The following is a 16,854-nucleotide window of genomic DNA, read 5'->3' on the forward strand; positions in this document are numbered from 1 at the left end:
GCAAATAAATATTCAGACAGTTGAACAAGCATGTCAAATGAAAAGTTAGTGTTTGATACGTTATCTGAAATATTAATAGAATTTGAGGTAATGAAGATGTTTTCTTTAGTTCTTCTTGTTGTTTTCTCTGTTTGGTTTTTATTTCCCCCGTCATTTGTTTTGTTGACCTTTACCTGAACTTGGACTGATTTGAATTGAACTGGATTTCATATCAGTTTTTTGTTTGGACCTGCAATGTTTTTTTTTTTGTTTTTTTTTTTACGTTTAACAAAATGGTAACAATGACTGCAGCACATGTGTCAAACTCAAGGCCCGGGGGTCAAATCTGGCCCACCACAGCTTTTTATGAATTACATCAATAAGTCCCTCCAGTTTTTCATGAATATGCAAAATTCAAACAAAATCAACAGATCCCCACATTTTTATCTGATTTTTACTGCAAATGTTTCTCAAAATTGCCCAAAACCATTGGGTTTAAGTGACTTACTTGATGTTATAGTCCGTGATCGATATGGCAATTGATAAAAAGTCACATTTAACATTAGCACAAGTATTGTAAAAAAAAAATTCCTTACAAATATTTCTGAATTAGCGCCACAAAATCTGAAGTTTTGATTTTGAACCACAAAAACAATCGCAAAATCTTAGATGGACTGACCAGTGTGTAAAGATGTTCAATATTGTTTAATTTTAAGACACACGTATTGAATGCTGAAAGAAACAGATATTTATTGGTCATTTAACAATGGTTTTACCAATACATTTTGGCTCAACCGGCCCTTTAAGAACATTCCGATTTTTGATATGAACCAAAATGAAAATGAGTTAGAAGCCCCTGGACTAAAGTGTCCTCCGATCGAGTTTATAAGATCCTGATGAAGACACTTTTTAAATCCTTGGTGGCATTTAAAGTGACCGACTGATGCAGCTTCCTGTCTGCAAGAGCACAAAATCTTGTCAAAGTCTTTTTGGTCTACTTTTTAATGCAAATATCTTAATGCATTTGAACTAAGACAAAACTGACTTACAAGTAACTTTTCAGCAAGATATAGGAGCTTGTTTTAAAGTCGATAATTTGCTAATATTGATTTTTTTAAAAAGTACTAGTTCCACTGGCACATTATTTCATGTAAAAAGGGGAAAATGTCTTGTAATAAGTTAAATAACCTGCCAGTGGAACTAAGACTCTTTTGACACAAAACTCGAGCCTGCTTTCTCTCCCTGATGAGTGATTCAACAGTTTCTGTCTGCGTCTTCAGTGACAGTGAGCAAAGACCTCGTAAGAGAGAACGTATACATATGCAAATGGCCTGCAGACCACCAGGGTCTCCCTGTCTCATGTGTGAGTGACAGGGACAAAGACTGAGGGGTTTGAAATGGTCCATCTGATTCCCTGAGAGTGTTTGCCTCAGAATGAGCAACATCTGCCCTGCAGAGCGGCCGCCTACAAATGCTGGAGACCGGATCCAGATCCGGACCTGCTCTGACTTTTGACAGATTAGGATGCAGGGATGTAAGTGATAGTTTAATTTTTAGAAGTACGTAGTCAGTTTGGATTTTTGTATTAAAAATGCTGATTTTAATGACTGAGTGTTGAGTTTTTTTATTTTTTAATTTTTTTTTAAGGAAAACCTTCTACTGTAAAAATTACAGTCAATTGTGGAGCAATTAAAATTGAAATGTTGGAAAAATGTTTATGTTTCCTTGAATCAATTATTCTGGTTTCCTTCACATAAAATTGTACAAATATGCTTTCTAATGACTGAATGTGTCTATTGCTAACTTTTTTTTTTATACCCGAGTTAAAATTTTTGCCACAAGCCCCACATAGAGCTGGGTTTGCACTTCTTCCATGATGGGTTTGATGGGTTTGCACATCATATATCAAACTATTTCTTTTTAAAATGTCTATTTATGTATCATTAGTCACTGAATACCTGTCGATTGTGAGTCAACTTAGTCCCAGAATGTGAAACGAGCCTTTGTTGTCCTCGTCATACCGATAAACGCAGCAGAAATGAACATTTCCAAACAAGTTTGATGCTGAGTGACAAAGCTACGGACAGCTTCTTCCAAAGAATGAAAACCAGGAGTCTCAGTCTGTGGATGTTTCTTGCCTACGTACCATAAAAACGCCTTCCTAGAAGTTTTCTGCTCTCTTCCCGTGGGAGAGAGAACATAAAAATAATAGTATTAACCCTGACATAAAACTTCTGTGGCTTAAGACTTTTATGACTTTAAGTCAAATTTGCTTTTGAGTGAGCACTTGTGGCTACACTGAACCTTATGTCAGATAAAAGTCCCAACAATGTTCCGTTACTTCACAGCGATGGATGTGTTCAGCCCCGTAGTGGAACCCACGGTTACTTTAATCTGAAGCGCAAACATGAGATAATCCCTGTAGATGATTGCTGCCATGTGATCACACAGGTGTTTCACATCTGATTTTCCGGCACTGACAAGCACAGATACACAGGGGAGGACATTTTGATTACAGCCTACATGCCCGGTTACGCCCTTTTGGCAAATGTTTTTTTTTTTCTGGTAAATTTCTCCATAGTGTCAGAGTCAACTTTTCTCTCTTAATCACACACTGTTACGGATGCATCCATCTCAACAGCAGGTAAAATACGGACTGTTTGCTTTATTGATTACATTTGAACAGTATTTTGAGGGAAATTAAGATTTTTTGTTAGTTTTCACAAGTAAAGGTTTCTGGAACTTCATTAAAAAAAAAAACTCCAATTCATGTAGATTATGGTTCCGGTTTCCAAAAAGCCAACAAAGCACCTCATATGATCCCTTTTGGCGTTTTCATCAGCTGCGTTCTCATGAGTTTGCGCAAACTTTGTCAATATTTCGCTAATGTCGGGAAAAAAAACACCTACAATTTTGCAACTACGATATTTCCATTAAATAGGACAAACACAAATAAAGGCAAAAGAAAAGTGATTTCTTTTGCGTTTGTTAGTTTGTTACTTAAAAAAACATGCCTTGCCATTATCCTCCAACTACTTCCTGTCGTCTTCTTTGTGGTTTGCACCAGTAGAAACATCTGGTTGTTGATCATGTGACTCTTGTGATGCGGAAAAAGTGTTTCCATTGCAGTTTTGCAAAAAAAACTAATTTTAACACAGCCAAAAATAAAAAATAAAAAATCGCCACGTCCTAGCACAGAAACATTTTGTCGAAAAGCAAATGTTTTTCAGAAATTGTCTTGTTTCTACTATGAATTTTTTTTTTTTGAAATGTCAAATTGCACAAATATATGGTCACTGGAAACGCAGCTAGCAACAGAATGAATGTTTCACAAATCTCCAAGTGCGTTTTAAATAATCTGAGTTCAACATTTCATCTAAACATTTTATGGAGAGGAGAGACACCAATCAGATCTGAACTTCAGCATAAATGTCTCATATCATTTTCCAGTGCAAACCTCTCATTTCTTGTCCACAAAGGTCTAACGTACTTTGCCAACAACAGAGAAATTTGTTCTCTCTCACATGGCTGCAAGAACAAAATAACATCATCCTGCTCTTGAAAACTTGGTTTGGAAGGGTTTCAATGTTACATTAGCGTTTGAAGGGACGCATGTTGAAGAGTTCTTTGAGTTCTTATGAAGCACTGTGTGAAATGTCCTGTCCAGGAACAACTTTGTTCTTGTTCTTTCAGCCTTGAATAAAAGAACAAATGTCTTTGATAATGCGTCTGTACAAACCGCAACTCCATCACGGTTTTCTTTTCTCTTCCAAGTGACGTGGCCACGCAAGTGATTTAGAAGTGGTGGAGGTTTCCCCCAATGCTAACATGTCGTAGCATGCTGTCTGCAATCAACAAGAAGCTCAACAATAGAACAAGAATCGAATCACGTAGTTAGATTTACCAATTGTTGCGCTGCTAACTACTGTCAGGAGAATAAGCCAACGACAATGCATTTATCTCCTTATGTGTTTAAACTAGTGCTGTCAATCGATCATAAAATGTAATCAGATTAATCACACTCTAGCACTAATCATTAATAAGATTAATCATGATTAGTCATGATTAATCATCATGATTAATCACAACGCCATGGAGCCCGGCATGCTAATGCTACCTAGCATGACAGCGGATTAACAGTTCTCCTGTAACGGTAAGTTGTTTCTCTGACTTTTCCACGTTAAGTAGAGCATGATATGCTAATGAAATAATGAAATAAAAGCATTCAAATAAAATCTAGAAACAACCACACTAGTTTTCTTGTCGTCTGTGCTAATCATACTTCAGTCCAGATCCAGTGAAACTCCACTCCTTGCTTTGCGGATGTTTGGACTCACACACAAACGCACACACTGGGCTTTTCAGTGAGGAGGAGTGACACACAAACTGCCTTTTATTCAGCCAGCAGCTCTCTGAGGATCTGACAGAGCCTCCTGCAGTCACTCTGTGAACACGCTTCTCCCTGACAGACCTCAGCGTCTCCAGTTATTCACTTTCCCATCCACAGCAGACACGCTCTCTCTTCCTGGACTGGGCTTTTTAAACTCCTAGCAGGTTGGTCCATCTCTGATTTATTTATTTATCTATTTTCCACATCATGACAGCAGATCAGTGAATGTTGGTGATGAATCGAGGGAAAGTTTTTATATCCGCGATTTCACCAATTCCTTTTTGTCATACTGCTATCCTGATTTATTTGTTTCTTATAGTACATTGAATGAACATCTCAGGATTTTCTTTTAGTGAATTAGGAGACCATCATTATGTTTTAGCATTTGAATTAGTGAGAATATATTTAAAGTTAAAAGTCAATGCCTGCTCTCTGTACAACAGGCAGAAACCGTAAAATTGTACTGGTGAAAATCAGACTGTTGTTTCTGTTTTTAATTTGCCTCTTATTAACCATCCTCAATATGGAGGCAATTAAAGCCATTGGTTTGTGTGTGTGTGAGCAGGACAGACACACTGACATTTTAATTAGCTCGCCAGTCTGTAACTGTGTAACTGAAACCGCTGTTGTTGTTGTAGTTGTAGTAGGGGGTTTGAGTGTCTGCACTCAAACAACACTTTGTGTTTTCCCAAACTCCCAGAACGCTCTTCATATCTGCTGCACCACAAAATCTCTGTTATGCTGATGTGTAGTCCTTTAGTACCATTTGATAACTGATGTTTTGGACTCAGAATTGTACCAATTCACGAAATCCTTTCCCTAATTGTACTATTTTTGAATTTCATCTTATTGAGACTAAATCTAGCTGTGAATGAGAATTAGCATCTAGCTGTATTAGCAAATTATCTTGGTTTAACAGTTTTTAAAGCTTTTGTTAGATGAAGATATTTCAGCAAAGTCATGTTTCATAAGAAAAAAAAAATAGTTCAGATTTTTTAAACTTATGTTTTGTGAAGGTATTATCTATAATAATTATCTTTCCTCGTGTCATACCTTGCAGGGAGTTTGTAGAAATCTGAAGAAAGTTCTGGAACGCTAACAGCTGATTAGCACGATTTTGCTCATTTTAACTTCTGAAAACAACTTTGACTAAAAATGTTCATATCCGGTGGATACAACTCTAAACTTTCACATTTTAACTTCCAACAGCTTCGCAAGGGGACGCTGTTTTGTTTGTCGCTAGTTTTCTTAGCGCAGAAATGCGCACAGTGAGTCTGACGACCGAATCACTCCGCCAAAACAGCTGCGATTTCTCGTTCTGTTAGGACCGAAACGTACGAGACACTGAAAATGTTGGATTATGGCAGTAAAAGAGGGTTCCATAACATTAAAGATGAACCTCAGAAAGATGGAGAGAAGTGAACACAGTTAACATTATTGTAAGCTTGAGGACTGACGGAGCAGCAATGACTTTCCTTTTGATTCTTTTGCTAACATTATTCTCCTCTGTAAATTGACTTGTACAGTGGACCCTGGTACTTGCGGTTGTTGGGGACTACAGTCGCCTATGAATAACTAAAATGAGTGATATCTCCTCTGAAAATACTGAAAATACTTATAACTGCCTATTTTAATCGTTCAAACAATCTTAATATGCATTAAAACAGAGTGGAAACAGTCTTATTATCTAGTTTTCCCTATATCTGCTGGGTACAGTCAATCAGTGCCAAGGAAAATGAATGGAGCTCCTGGATTGGCTGCTTTGCAAATGCGTACTAATAGCGTGTCAAGCTAGGTTTTTCAGCTTCTCGAGCTGTATTTTATTTGGAATATTTTTGATTTGGTGTTATTCCACAGAAAAATATACAAACATTGACCAGAAATATTGAGAATTTGCAGAATATTGAGCTGCTCAATATTTCTGAATATTGAGCTGCTCAATATTTCTGAATATTGAGCTGCTCAATATTTCTGAATATTGAGCGGTTCACTCAGTTTAGTTCACTCTGTTGAAGTCCTCAGTTCACACACAAATGCTTGGGTACAGGTTGGTTCAGAATGTGAGGGACATCCAGCTTTTCGGGTCTATTTTCTGTTAAAAACAAAAAGAAAACAAACAAACAAAAAAAAAACATATTTTGTCCTGTCATCACTGAACAAGTAACGGTTTATTCACAAGACTGTTACACTGAAAACTTCCAAGATGCTCTTGAAGTTTTCTTGAATTTAAAGGTCAAATTTGTGACACTATTTCATATAATGTTTTTAGCTAACTTGAAGTGAAGCAGCCAAAGTTTGTCAAGGTCCAAAACCATTTGGAGTTGTTGATAGCTAGCGCCAATTCATTCTGGTTCTGATGTTTATATTTTCAGTAGTGATTTAGAGTTGTGGGCCTTTGGTTAATGTTCACCATATGAAGTTCTATGCCTGCTGGGAGAGTCTGGCTTAATTACCTCAGCAGAAAATTAAGACAGATGCAGACTCGCTCGCAGCCAAGACAGCAGTCCAGACTGCTAATGAAATAATTTGCCAAGCGAAACCGAGATTTCACAGTGCTGTGAATGTGCGGGAGGAACACAATGAAGTCGGGTCAGCTGTGAGTAGGAAAAAAAAACACTGGCCCTCCTCCAGTTGTTGTTCACAGCATCCTTCCTCACTCTGTTGATCTGAAACTCACGCTTTGTTCTCCATTCACACACAAACGTTTGGGTTCAGGTTGGTTCAGATTGTGAGGGACATCCAGCCATCGGTTTTCAGAATGGCTCTATTTTCTGTTAAACAATTAAAAATGAAACGTATTTTGTCATACTCTCACTGAACAGGTAACTGCTTTTTCACAAGGCTGTTAGACTTGGAGATAAGGAGAATTCTTGCATTTGTTTATTTATTTTTAAATTTGCACACTCCTGCCCCCTGTTGGCAGTTTACAAATCTCAAATTACCATCACATCTAAATTTACTCTAAGTAAAACAGTCAATCTCACTCAAAGTAACATTAATCCAATTACGCGGGCCATTTGAAATTTATATGTTGTTTTAAGTATTTAAATGCAAGTTGGTTATTTTCTCTGGCATACAAATAAAAACTTTCAATTCCTACACCAACATACCTAAATACAGTTTTGGTTGTTCAAATCCTTATTCAAATTGTTGTTAAGTCTTAATTTTTAAGCTTAAGTGTCTGACTGAAGGGGATAGCGACATCTGGCGGAGTTGAGCAGTACAGACAATTGAAAACATTTTTGCCTTGATTTTTTTCCGTTGCTAAACGAGTAGATGGATAGAGAACAAGCATGAAAATACAAGTGGTGAGACAGTATTCATATATCACTTTACTGCCAAAACAAGGACTGGATCTTGTACTAAAGACTGAAATTACACCGTGTTGTTTTTTAAGTTTTCTCTTGTGGCTTCAAAATGTGCTTGTTTGATCTCTGTCGCAGAGATACAGGCAAAAGATAAGACGTACCACTGAACATAGATTTCGACTGTTATTACAGGAAATCCTTTTAGAAAAAAAAACATTTTGATTACAAATACAACATAATCCTTTTTGTTAATCATCCTGCAGAACTTCCTAGGAGTTTCTTGAATATTTGAATCCTGTCGTTAACATCTGATAAATGTAAAAAGAAAAAAAAAAAAAACGCATCAGTGGGGGATCAGTGGGCTGTTTATGTTTGCATCTTCTGCGCTCATGTGGTGTCAAGCTGTTGGGCAGAGGCTTCATGCGCGGCCTGGCCACTGACAGTAATCGGCCAATGAATAATGAACAGACGCACAAACCTGCCATTGACAGCTGTTTGGGATCTTTGTTTGTGTGTTAGCGCTATCGTTGGAGTGCAGCTGCGTGCCTGCCTGTAGCAATTATGCTCTCTCTAAATAAGAGCCAGAGGAGAGGCTGCGTGTGTGTGTGTGTGTGTGTGTGTGTTAAGGCACACATGTTTTTTGAACTAAGTGTAATATAAACCAGCTCGGAGACCATAATATGAGCCTCAAGGATTGTGTTGCATGCTCACACACATACACACGCATTGCATTACTCAGCCTTTTTACCTCCACACACTGCAATAACATATTTGAGTTTTACACACACACACACTTTCTGAGACACAGTCAGACATATGGACTGTTCTCAGAGCCCATATGTATTCCCCCCCCCACATGTGACCCAGGCTCTCCTTGAGATCCTCAAAGGCTCTGTTGTGTTGGGAGTCCCATTCACACACACACACACACACACACATGCACACACACAGCCTACATACTCAGCCCCATAAACACTACTTCAAGTTGCCGGTGCCCACGGGCCTTTTCATGGTTAATTTGCTGTTCAATAGGTCAGGAGGAAAAGCAGACACACACACACACACAAAGTCATTCTCAAATTCAGAGAGTCATGCGGCCGTCTCGGCACCAGGATCGGCTTGCTGCGCGTTTCCCACACAGATGTGACTCTTGTGATCTACCGGGACCGAGGAACACGAGTGAACCTGCTGTTCACAGTCAACAGGGCTTTTTCTGTTTCATCAGGAACCTGCAATAAAACATTGTTGTTTTTTTATTGCGATATCTTGCACATTTATGGGCACTCCTGGTGAAGCCGCATTAAAAAAAAAAAAAAAAAGGTCTTAAAATGAAATCATCTGTTCCACTGCAGCAGCTGCATTTCACCCTGGACATTTTGGAAAAATCCAACCTTTAAGTTTAGAGCATTTATTCATCCGGGGAAGAATCTGTCATTAAGGAACACTTAACGAAAGGGGAAAAAAATCCATGATCGCATAAACACCTGTCACTTTTCTTTTTGAATAAGCATTTTTCAGCTCATCAACTTGTGTCATTCAGTTTCTTGGGGTATAAAAACAGGATGTCCTTAAAATGTCTTAAATTTGTTAAAGAAAATCTATGTTGGCCTTAAAAAGTTGATCACAGGTCTTAAATCTTGTTGTGGCAGGACTGTTTAATCACTGTGACTCCAGGAGGTTAAGGCTACTAGTAACAAGCTGCTAATACTTGCTAGCAAAAAAGCAAGCTAGAATATAGCTCTGTAGCTAGCCAGTTCCAGGTGAGAAACACAAAGCTGCTGCCAAGAGCCACAAAAACTTAGACTTCACAATTTTTGTCCTTTGCATTTCTTTGTACATCTCTGTCATGTTACAGGTCTTAAATTTAATTCATAATAGTCTTAAAAAGGGATTGACTTGACTTAAATTTAGATTGAGTTTTCCAGCAATAAACAAAAATCCTGCATATAAGAAAGCATCTGGTGCTTGTTTCACATCCAAATGCCCCTGGAAACCAACACTAGAGTGTGTGGTTCCTTACATTCTTTGAAATTCAGGACACTTTTACAGTTTTCTGTAAGTTTGTCCCAGATTTGTGGTGCATAGAAGCTGAATGCTGCTTCTACATGTTTGGTTCTGGTTCTGGACGGTACTTAGATGTACAGGACATATACGTAGTTGCTGCTCTCCTTATTTCTAAACAGATAGCTGCTAATGGACCCTCGAGATTGGTGCAGATGAACCAGTAACAAGAAAAACATCAAATGTTGTCAACTTTTCAGTTTGATGTTTGCATCTTATGGAACATTTTCATGAGATACAAAGAGGATGTTTTCTCATTCAGCTTTGTTATCTGCTAATCTAAGCAGGAAAATGATCTCGTCTGATGCCTATCTCATATCAGCGGGACTTTTCAGCTGTCCAGCTTATCTCTTCCTCGTCCTTCTGTTTGGTGACATTTCTCCCTCCTTCCTCTTTGTCCTCATGCAGGTGCTGGGTTCTCCTGGTGATGACCTCAATCCTGTGCCCTGGCAACACCTACGCTGCGATGAAGGACCTCTCCTCGTCATCTTCTCCTCTCACCACCCTCCTCCACTACTCTTCCTCTAAGCCCTCCGTCGTGCCCTTCTCCTCTTCGGCGGGTCCTGCCTCGTCGCCGGGGGTCTCGCTGTCATCCGCGCCGCTCTCCAAGCCGCAGCCGTTCTGTCTGCAGACGGGTCCGCACCTCATAGCCAGCATGCAGCTGCAGAAGCTCAACTCTCACTACCAGAGCCTCGCCTCGGGGGTCTCCGCCAGCCACTCGGCCCCCGGCGGGGCTCAGAAAACCTTCGGGGGCTCACCGCTGAGCACGGCCAGCCCTCTCCTGGGGCCCTCCGGAGGCCTCGGCAGCAGTGGGAACATGGGAGTGGGGATCGGCATGGCGGGCCAAGGCTCCGGAGCGGCTGGGATTATTGACTTTGACCCCGTGGACGAGGAAGTTCTCATGTCTCTGGTGGTCGAGCTGGGTTTGGACAGAGCCAACGAGCTGCCGGAGCTCTGGCTGGGACAGAACGAGTTTGACTTCATGTCAGACGTCCCGGCTGGATGCTGACCAGCAAAAAGAAAAGGACGAAAATCCCGCACAAACATTCGGAGACAGCGGAATTGATCGACAAAGGGAGAGAAGGCTTCTCTCACTGTTTCGTTTTTCTCTCCCCTAACTTTCTTGGTTGATACGTTTGAGGAGAGAGCTCAAGAGATTCACGGCACCTTCCTGTTTCTGCTTTACTGTCATGGTGTTACTTGTGGATGGGAAAATCTACAATAAAGGACCTCTCTCTTTAATTTGTTTTGCGAGTTTGTTTCACTGTGACGTTCTCACTCGAAGAAATACCCAAAGCACATGCGGAGTATGTCCTCTTTTGTCCACCATTGGATCTCTGGACCTTAATAAAAACCAGTTGACTGATGTGAGATGACTTCCAGAGTTTGGCCTCTTGGAGGCCAAACTCTAAAGACGAGTAAAACACACCTGTCGGACCTGGGTTGGCGCATAAAGAACGTGAAAAAAAGTGAACCAGGACTTCTACAAAAAAGGACGACAAACACTACGCTTCCTCCTTTCTTAATAGACGATATTGAGCCTCCGCTCTCATGGGAAAGAGACTTCAGCCTCTTTGGCTTCACAAAGATCTGATTGTCTGAGAACTGGTTATCTCCACATACTTTCTTTTTTTTCTTTTTGTTTGAATTTAGATCAAGCAGTTGTGCCCTTGTTACTTAAGACAGCGGCTGATATCCATCGGGTTAGTCCTGGACAAGGGGACCTTCTATAGTCGCTGTTTTTGTGAACATAATGATTCAGATTAAGGGACGTGGAAGCTTTAGAAGCATGTGACATGAATGCGGTAAAAATGTGTGTAGCACAGCGCCGTTGAAACAACTGGAGCCTTTCGGTCAATTCTGTGCCAAGCTAAGCTAATGCAAAGCATTTAATCTGTGGACAAAACCCCCAAAATGTTAGATTCATGGGTTTTCTACTTTACTGCTCAGATAACTTTGTTTAAATGTCTTTTATCAGCTCGGGCTAACTGTAAAATCACTTTCCTTCATGTTTCTGAGGAGGTAGCATGCTGCTTCAACACTATGTGTTTACACACCTTTGACCCAGAGCAAAAGATGTAGAGCTAAACTGTCACAGTAAATGTCAAAATCAAGAAAAAACTGTTTTTTTGGCTTTGATTTGGTGTTATATAAACCTGTAACACCTTGCAGGATTAATACCTTAATCATGCTTTGTGGCGATCAATAACGTTTTTCTCTGGCGGGAGCAGCCAACAACACACACTGTTATATAGAGGACTGAAACCACTTGCCTGTTGCTGCACAGATCTCTCATCCTTCAGTCGCTGAATCGCCGACCTCAGAGGGCGTCCTCCAGTGAAATCGCAGCGGCTGCGCCTAGTTCACTCAGCTCATGTGGATTCTCAAAGTAAATGGGATATGTTAAAGTATGTGGAGAACTAACACTCGACTCAAACTTCCAGAGTTCTCTGTTCTTTCTTTGTTTTTAAAAATAAAAGAAGTTAGGATGATTTTTATGGCAGATATTTCTGGGAAAACATTGGATGGATGGATGGATGGATGATGAATGGACCATTTAGCGGATGGACAGCTGTATTGATGGATGGATGGATGGATTGTATGGAGTGGTTGACTGACTTTTGACTGACGGATGGATGGATGATGGATGGATCATTCAGTGAATGAATAGCTGTATTGATCGACAGATGGATGAATGGATGTATTGATCAATGGATGAATGGATTGATTGACAGATAGATGAATGGATTGATTGACGAACGGACAGATGGATTAATCATTAGACAGTGATATATGGAAGAAGATCCAGAAATGCAGATATTTCCTGTGTACGAACCCTGACGCTCTGTGATGTTTCCAGTGAAGCCCTTGAAAGTTTTCCTCTGGAGCTTTCTGCTACGACACAAAGCATTATTTTATTGTTTTCATTTAAAGTGTCAGGTTACACAATCGCAAGTGTGTTTGTGCCATGTGATATGACTGAAAGCAGCAGAAAAATGCTAACAGGGGGCCTCGGGTTTATCTTACATAAACCGTTTTCTACACGTGAAACAAAGTGCTTAATAGTGGTCATTGCACAGCTTGGAATCATAAAAAGCCTTTAATGTGATTTTATTCCTTAAGAAATACATAAACGTACAGTAAGACATAAAAAAATCAGTTTATAATCGAGACACATATGACGTGTCAAGCAAAAAAAGATAACTTACAGATTCGTGGTTTTAACTCCCCGATCTTTTCCTGTTTTCGGCTCTCATGGTTGGTCATGTATTTATATGATCGTAAATAAAGTTAAGGCTGCAATACGTTCAGGTTTTGCTTCTAACTCCTTAGTATATACTCTTCAAAAGGTGTTGAAACTCCATTTTGTATTTTGTCACGTTAAATCAACAAACTTCAACAGCAACAAAAAAATTTAGAAATAAAAATATCTGAAAGATATGGCTGAATCGAGGCTTTACAACACCATCTTTTGATGCCAGTCCAGCTGAAGGTCTTCACGGTGTGCCTTTACCAGCTTCTCATGAAGAGTTATAAGTTTTCACCCAATTTTCTTTGCAAAGTAGCTCTGTGACAAGATTTAAAATCTTGTCACAGATCATCAATTGGTTTAAGATTAGACTTTGACTAGGTCTTTCCAACACACCAATTATTCAGATGTATCTTTTGTCCCGGTGGAAGTTGGACCTTCGTACACAGGTTCAGGTCTTTCACAGTCTCCAAAAGGTTTCCCTCCATCTTCCCATCACCTCTGACCTGAAGAAGAACATTCCCTCAGGAGATGATGATGATGATGATGGTGGTGCAAAGAGGGATTCTTCATAAATTGAAGAACGTTGCCGACAAGCTTGAGCATCATCTTCATCAGACTGTTTGGAGATCTTTAATCAAAGGCTTCCTCAGACTCTTAGTAACTCCCACACACTACTTCCTGCCCGCAGCCATCAGCATCCACAACAACTTTTCGAGGAAACCTCTGTAATATATGAGTCATACTAACAACATTTAATTTCCCTTTGGGATTAATAAAGCATTTTTGAATTGTACTGAATCATTTTGCCTTTTGCAGGTTTCTGTACACAACATATGTTTCTTGTTGCTTCTGTGCTTTAGGAGGGGGGAAAAAAGTCCTGGAGACTTGAAACCGACACTTGACCTCCCCACTCATCCTAAAAGGGCTTTACATTTCGTCTGTGTTTTAGATAAATGTAGTCAAGATGAGTTCTTCCCCAACGCTCGCCCTCCTCCCCCCTCAACCGTAGACATGTTATCTGTTGTGGTAAGAGGAGACGAGCAGGCGACAACAAAAGGACTTTCACCCTCAAGTCACCATGTCTGTCATCTGCGCATTGTGGCTCTTCTACCGGGCCACACAAAGCAGCGCACCTGCATGTGCGTTTGCACACCGGCAGGCATCTGTGGCAGACCGTACAAAGGCACGGAAATAAAGTCTCACGGACCGGGACAGAGGCACAGGGATGGTGTTTCAGCTCCGAAATGGGAGTAGCGGCCATGAAACAGGCTTGTTGGTTGTATACAGACCTAGGGTTTCACAGCATTGTGTGTGTGTGTGTGTGTGTGTGTGTGTGTGTGTGTGTGTGTGTGTTGCGTATGTGCGTGCGTGCGTGCATGCGTTTGTGTGTGTGTGTGTGTGTGTGTGTGTGTGTGCGTGTGCGTGCGAGCGTGTGTGTGTACCTGTTAAGGATCTTTTTTTGGTATGTCCACCAACCTTCTCAACGTCGATTGGTCTTATGGTGGCCAAACCGTGGTCCTAATTCGATGGACTCCGTTTTTTAAGGGTTGGGAGTGGTTTGGAAGTATAGTGGGAACTAAAGTTCGTAAAACCCCTTGACTGTCACGATGACACTGATGTCCTCATTGACTTGCATGTAAGCATTTTGAGGGTAACAGTTAAGGGGAAAAGGTTAGAGTTAGGGAAATACTGGTAATGATTAGGGTAAGTCTTTGATTTAAGCAGAAACACAATTACTAAAATGAATGGAAGTCACAGTCCTAATATGGGTAGAGACATCAGGGTCAGGGTTAGAGCTTGTCTGGTACAATTACTTTCCTTTTAAAGACCAATAGGTCACTCCAATGCAAGGAACACCTGCTTTTAGACTTAGTGGTTAGAGTTAAGCTTAAGGCTAGGATTAGGAATGTATAACTGATTATTGAGGTCAAGTTTAGGGTTATTAATTGGTACAAATAAAGCTAGGTTAGGGAATTTCGTTTGTAAAATATTATTTTTCTTAAACGAGGGATAAAACACGCTCAGTCTTGTTTATTAATTTAGATGTAGCGGGTTCAGGTAACACTCGACCTCCATGTAGGCTTATCCTTTCTTTACGTCTGCCTTGCACACACACTCACACACACCAATACTGGGTTTTCTGCAGCTGATAAGGATCTCTGCTACAGTCCTGGGTTTCTTTTCTTTTTGCAATGAAAAAAGAAAAGGAGCCATTGATAAAAACCTGCTGAAGGAGCGTTTTGACGGAATCTCTTTTCTGGTTTTCCAAGGGATTTGGTGGGTATTTCCTTAATAACAATTGGCTCTCTGAGGTGTAGCGAAAGACATAAAGTTGCCCCTCACTGCCTCTAAATCCAACAGACAGACACTCTGAGTCTCCTCTTCCTCTGTCTCGTCCCTTAATGCGCTCAAAACAACATTCTTCACATCGAAGGGAGCCTTGTGTTTGTTTCCATCTGCTCCGTATTGTTTTAAAGTCTTCTTTTGAGTGAGTGAGTGAGTTAGAGAGTGTGTATGTGTTTTTTGCGGTCCAGTCTCAATCCCAGCTGAGTGGATGTTTTCTTTGCTGTGTGAACCAGAGTCCCCCTCTGCTCCCCTGAGAAACTGGCTGATGGAAATGCTTAATTTGTTCTCCTTCCTTTTTAAAGAAATTCACCCCTCAGTGAGACAGAATAACCCAAACAGGGACTGTTTCCAACTCAAACATTGCTTTCAGGACTTCAAAACTGGAATTTTACAAGAAATGGGCTTAATTTTTGTTTCTTTTCCTCCTCTTGTGCCTCGTGGAAAGACACAGCATTACAAAAAGCTGACTTTGAGGAATCAAGTTAGACATTTTTGGCTTAAGTTAGCACCAGCTCCACAACTTCCAAGGTCTGTGAACCGTTTGATTTTGTGTGTGGAGCCTTTGAGCTTCAGCTGAAATTCAAGTAGACCGAGCTAAAGGAACTCAAGAAATACATTTTTAAAATGACCAAGCAAGTCTTAGTGCCTCTTAAGGCTTTCCACAAAAGATCTTCTAGTTGTTAACCAGGGCTGGTGTCCAGCCTGTTCTTAACTGGTTCTGTGAAAGGATTGTTTTTCTTTTCCACCAAATCAGAGGTTCCTATTACGTCATTATAAATGTCTAATCCAATTATCAATAGATCCTCCCCACTTTTATTCTGCGTTTTTGTGAAGGACTATGTTGTGATAGGGCGGCAACGCAGACAGCCATTTAGGGTGAAGATGGTGGAGGTTTAATAATAAAAACTGAAATCTTACACAAGGATAACAGGACATGACAGAGTAACAGAAGGATCCACCTAGGACAAACGCACAAAAAGCAGAACACAAGACTAACCAAGAAACTGAACACCAAGGAATTACCTAGCCTGGCAACACTTTTCTATAAAGCAATGATGAACACGGAAATTAACTGAAAACAGTAATAAGTTAGACATTTTTGGATTAAGTTAGCACCAGCTCCACAACTTCCAAGGTCTGAAAACAGTAATAAGTTAGACATTTTTGGCTTAAAGAACCCAGAGGCGATCAAGACACTAATGAATGCCAAAACCCAAGAATCGTATCAAGGATTCTCCCTATAATTAAGACAGCTTAACCACTCTGCTCTGTTTCCCAAGTTTAAGAAATTAGTTAAAAACAGATTTGGTTGCAACAAAGACTGCTTTTATACGTAGACCTGCTTACTGTCAATTAAATAACAAACATCTTCCACTGCAAGAAGATTTTAATTTGTTGGTATGAATGACACCTTAATTAAAATCTATCTATCTATCTATCTATCTATCTATCTATCTATCTATCTATCTATCTATCTATCTATCTATCTATCTATCTATCTATCTATCTATCTATCT

At 40.0% G+C, this 16,854-nt stretch overlaps 1 protein-coding gene across 1 annotated transcript; it reads left to right on the forward strand.

Annotated features, from left to right (window-relative positions):
- Positions 1–4,320: 4,320 nt before the first annotated feature.
- cited1 (Cbp/p300-interacting transactivator, with Glu/Asp-rich carboxy-terminal domain, 1) lies at positions 4,321–13,046 on the forward strand. Its single transcript, XM_008435156.2, has 2 exons — positions 4,321–4,533; positions 10,147–13,046. The coding sequence occupies exon 2, from the start codon at positions 10,166–10,168 to the stop codon at positions 10,745–10,747; it is 582 nt and encodes a 193-aa protein (XP_008433378.1). The 5' UTR covers positions 4,321–4,533; positions 10,147–10,165; the 3' UTR covers positions 10,748–13,046.
- The last annotated feature ends 3,808 nt before the right edge of the window (positions 13,047–16,854 follow it).

Source organism: Poecilia reticulata, linkage group LG18 (assembly GCF_000633615.1).
Source record: "Poecilia reticulata strain Guanapo linkage group LG18, Guppy_female_1.0+MT, whole genome shotgun sequence".
In the NCBI taxonomy this organism is placed as follows: domain Eukaryota; kingdom Metazoa; phylum Chordata; class Actinopteri; order Cyprinodontiformes; family Poeciliidae; genus Poecilia; species Poecilia reticulata.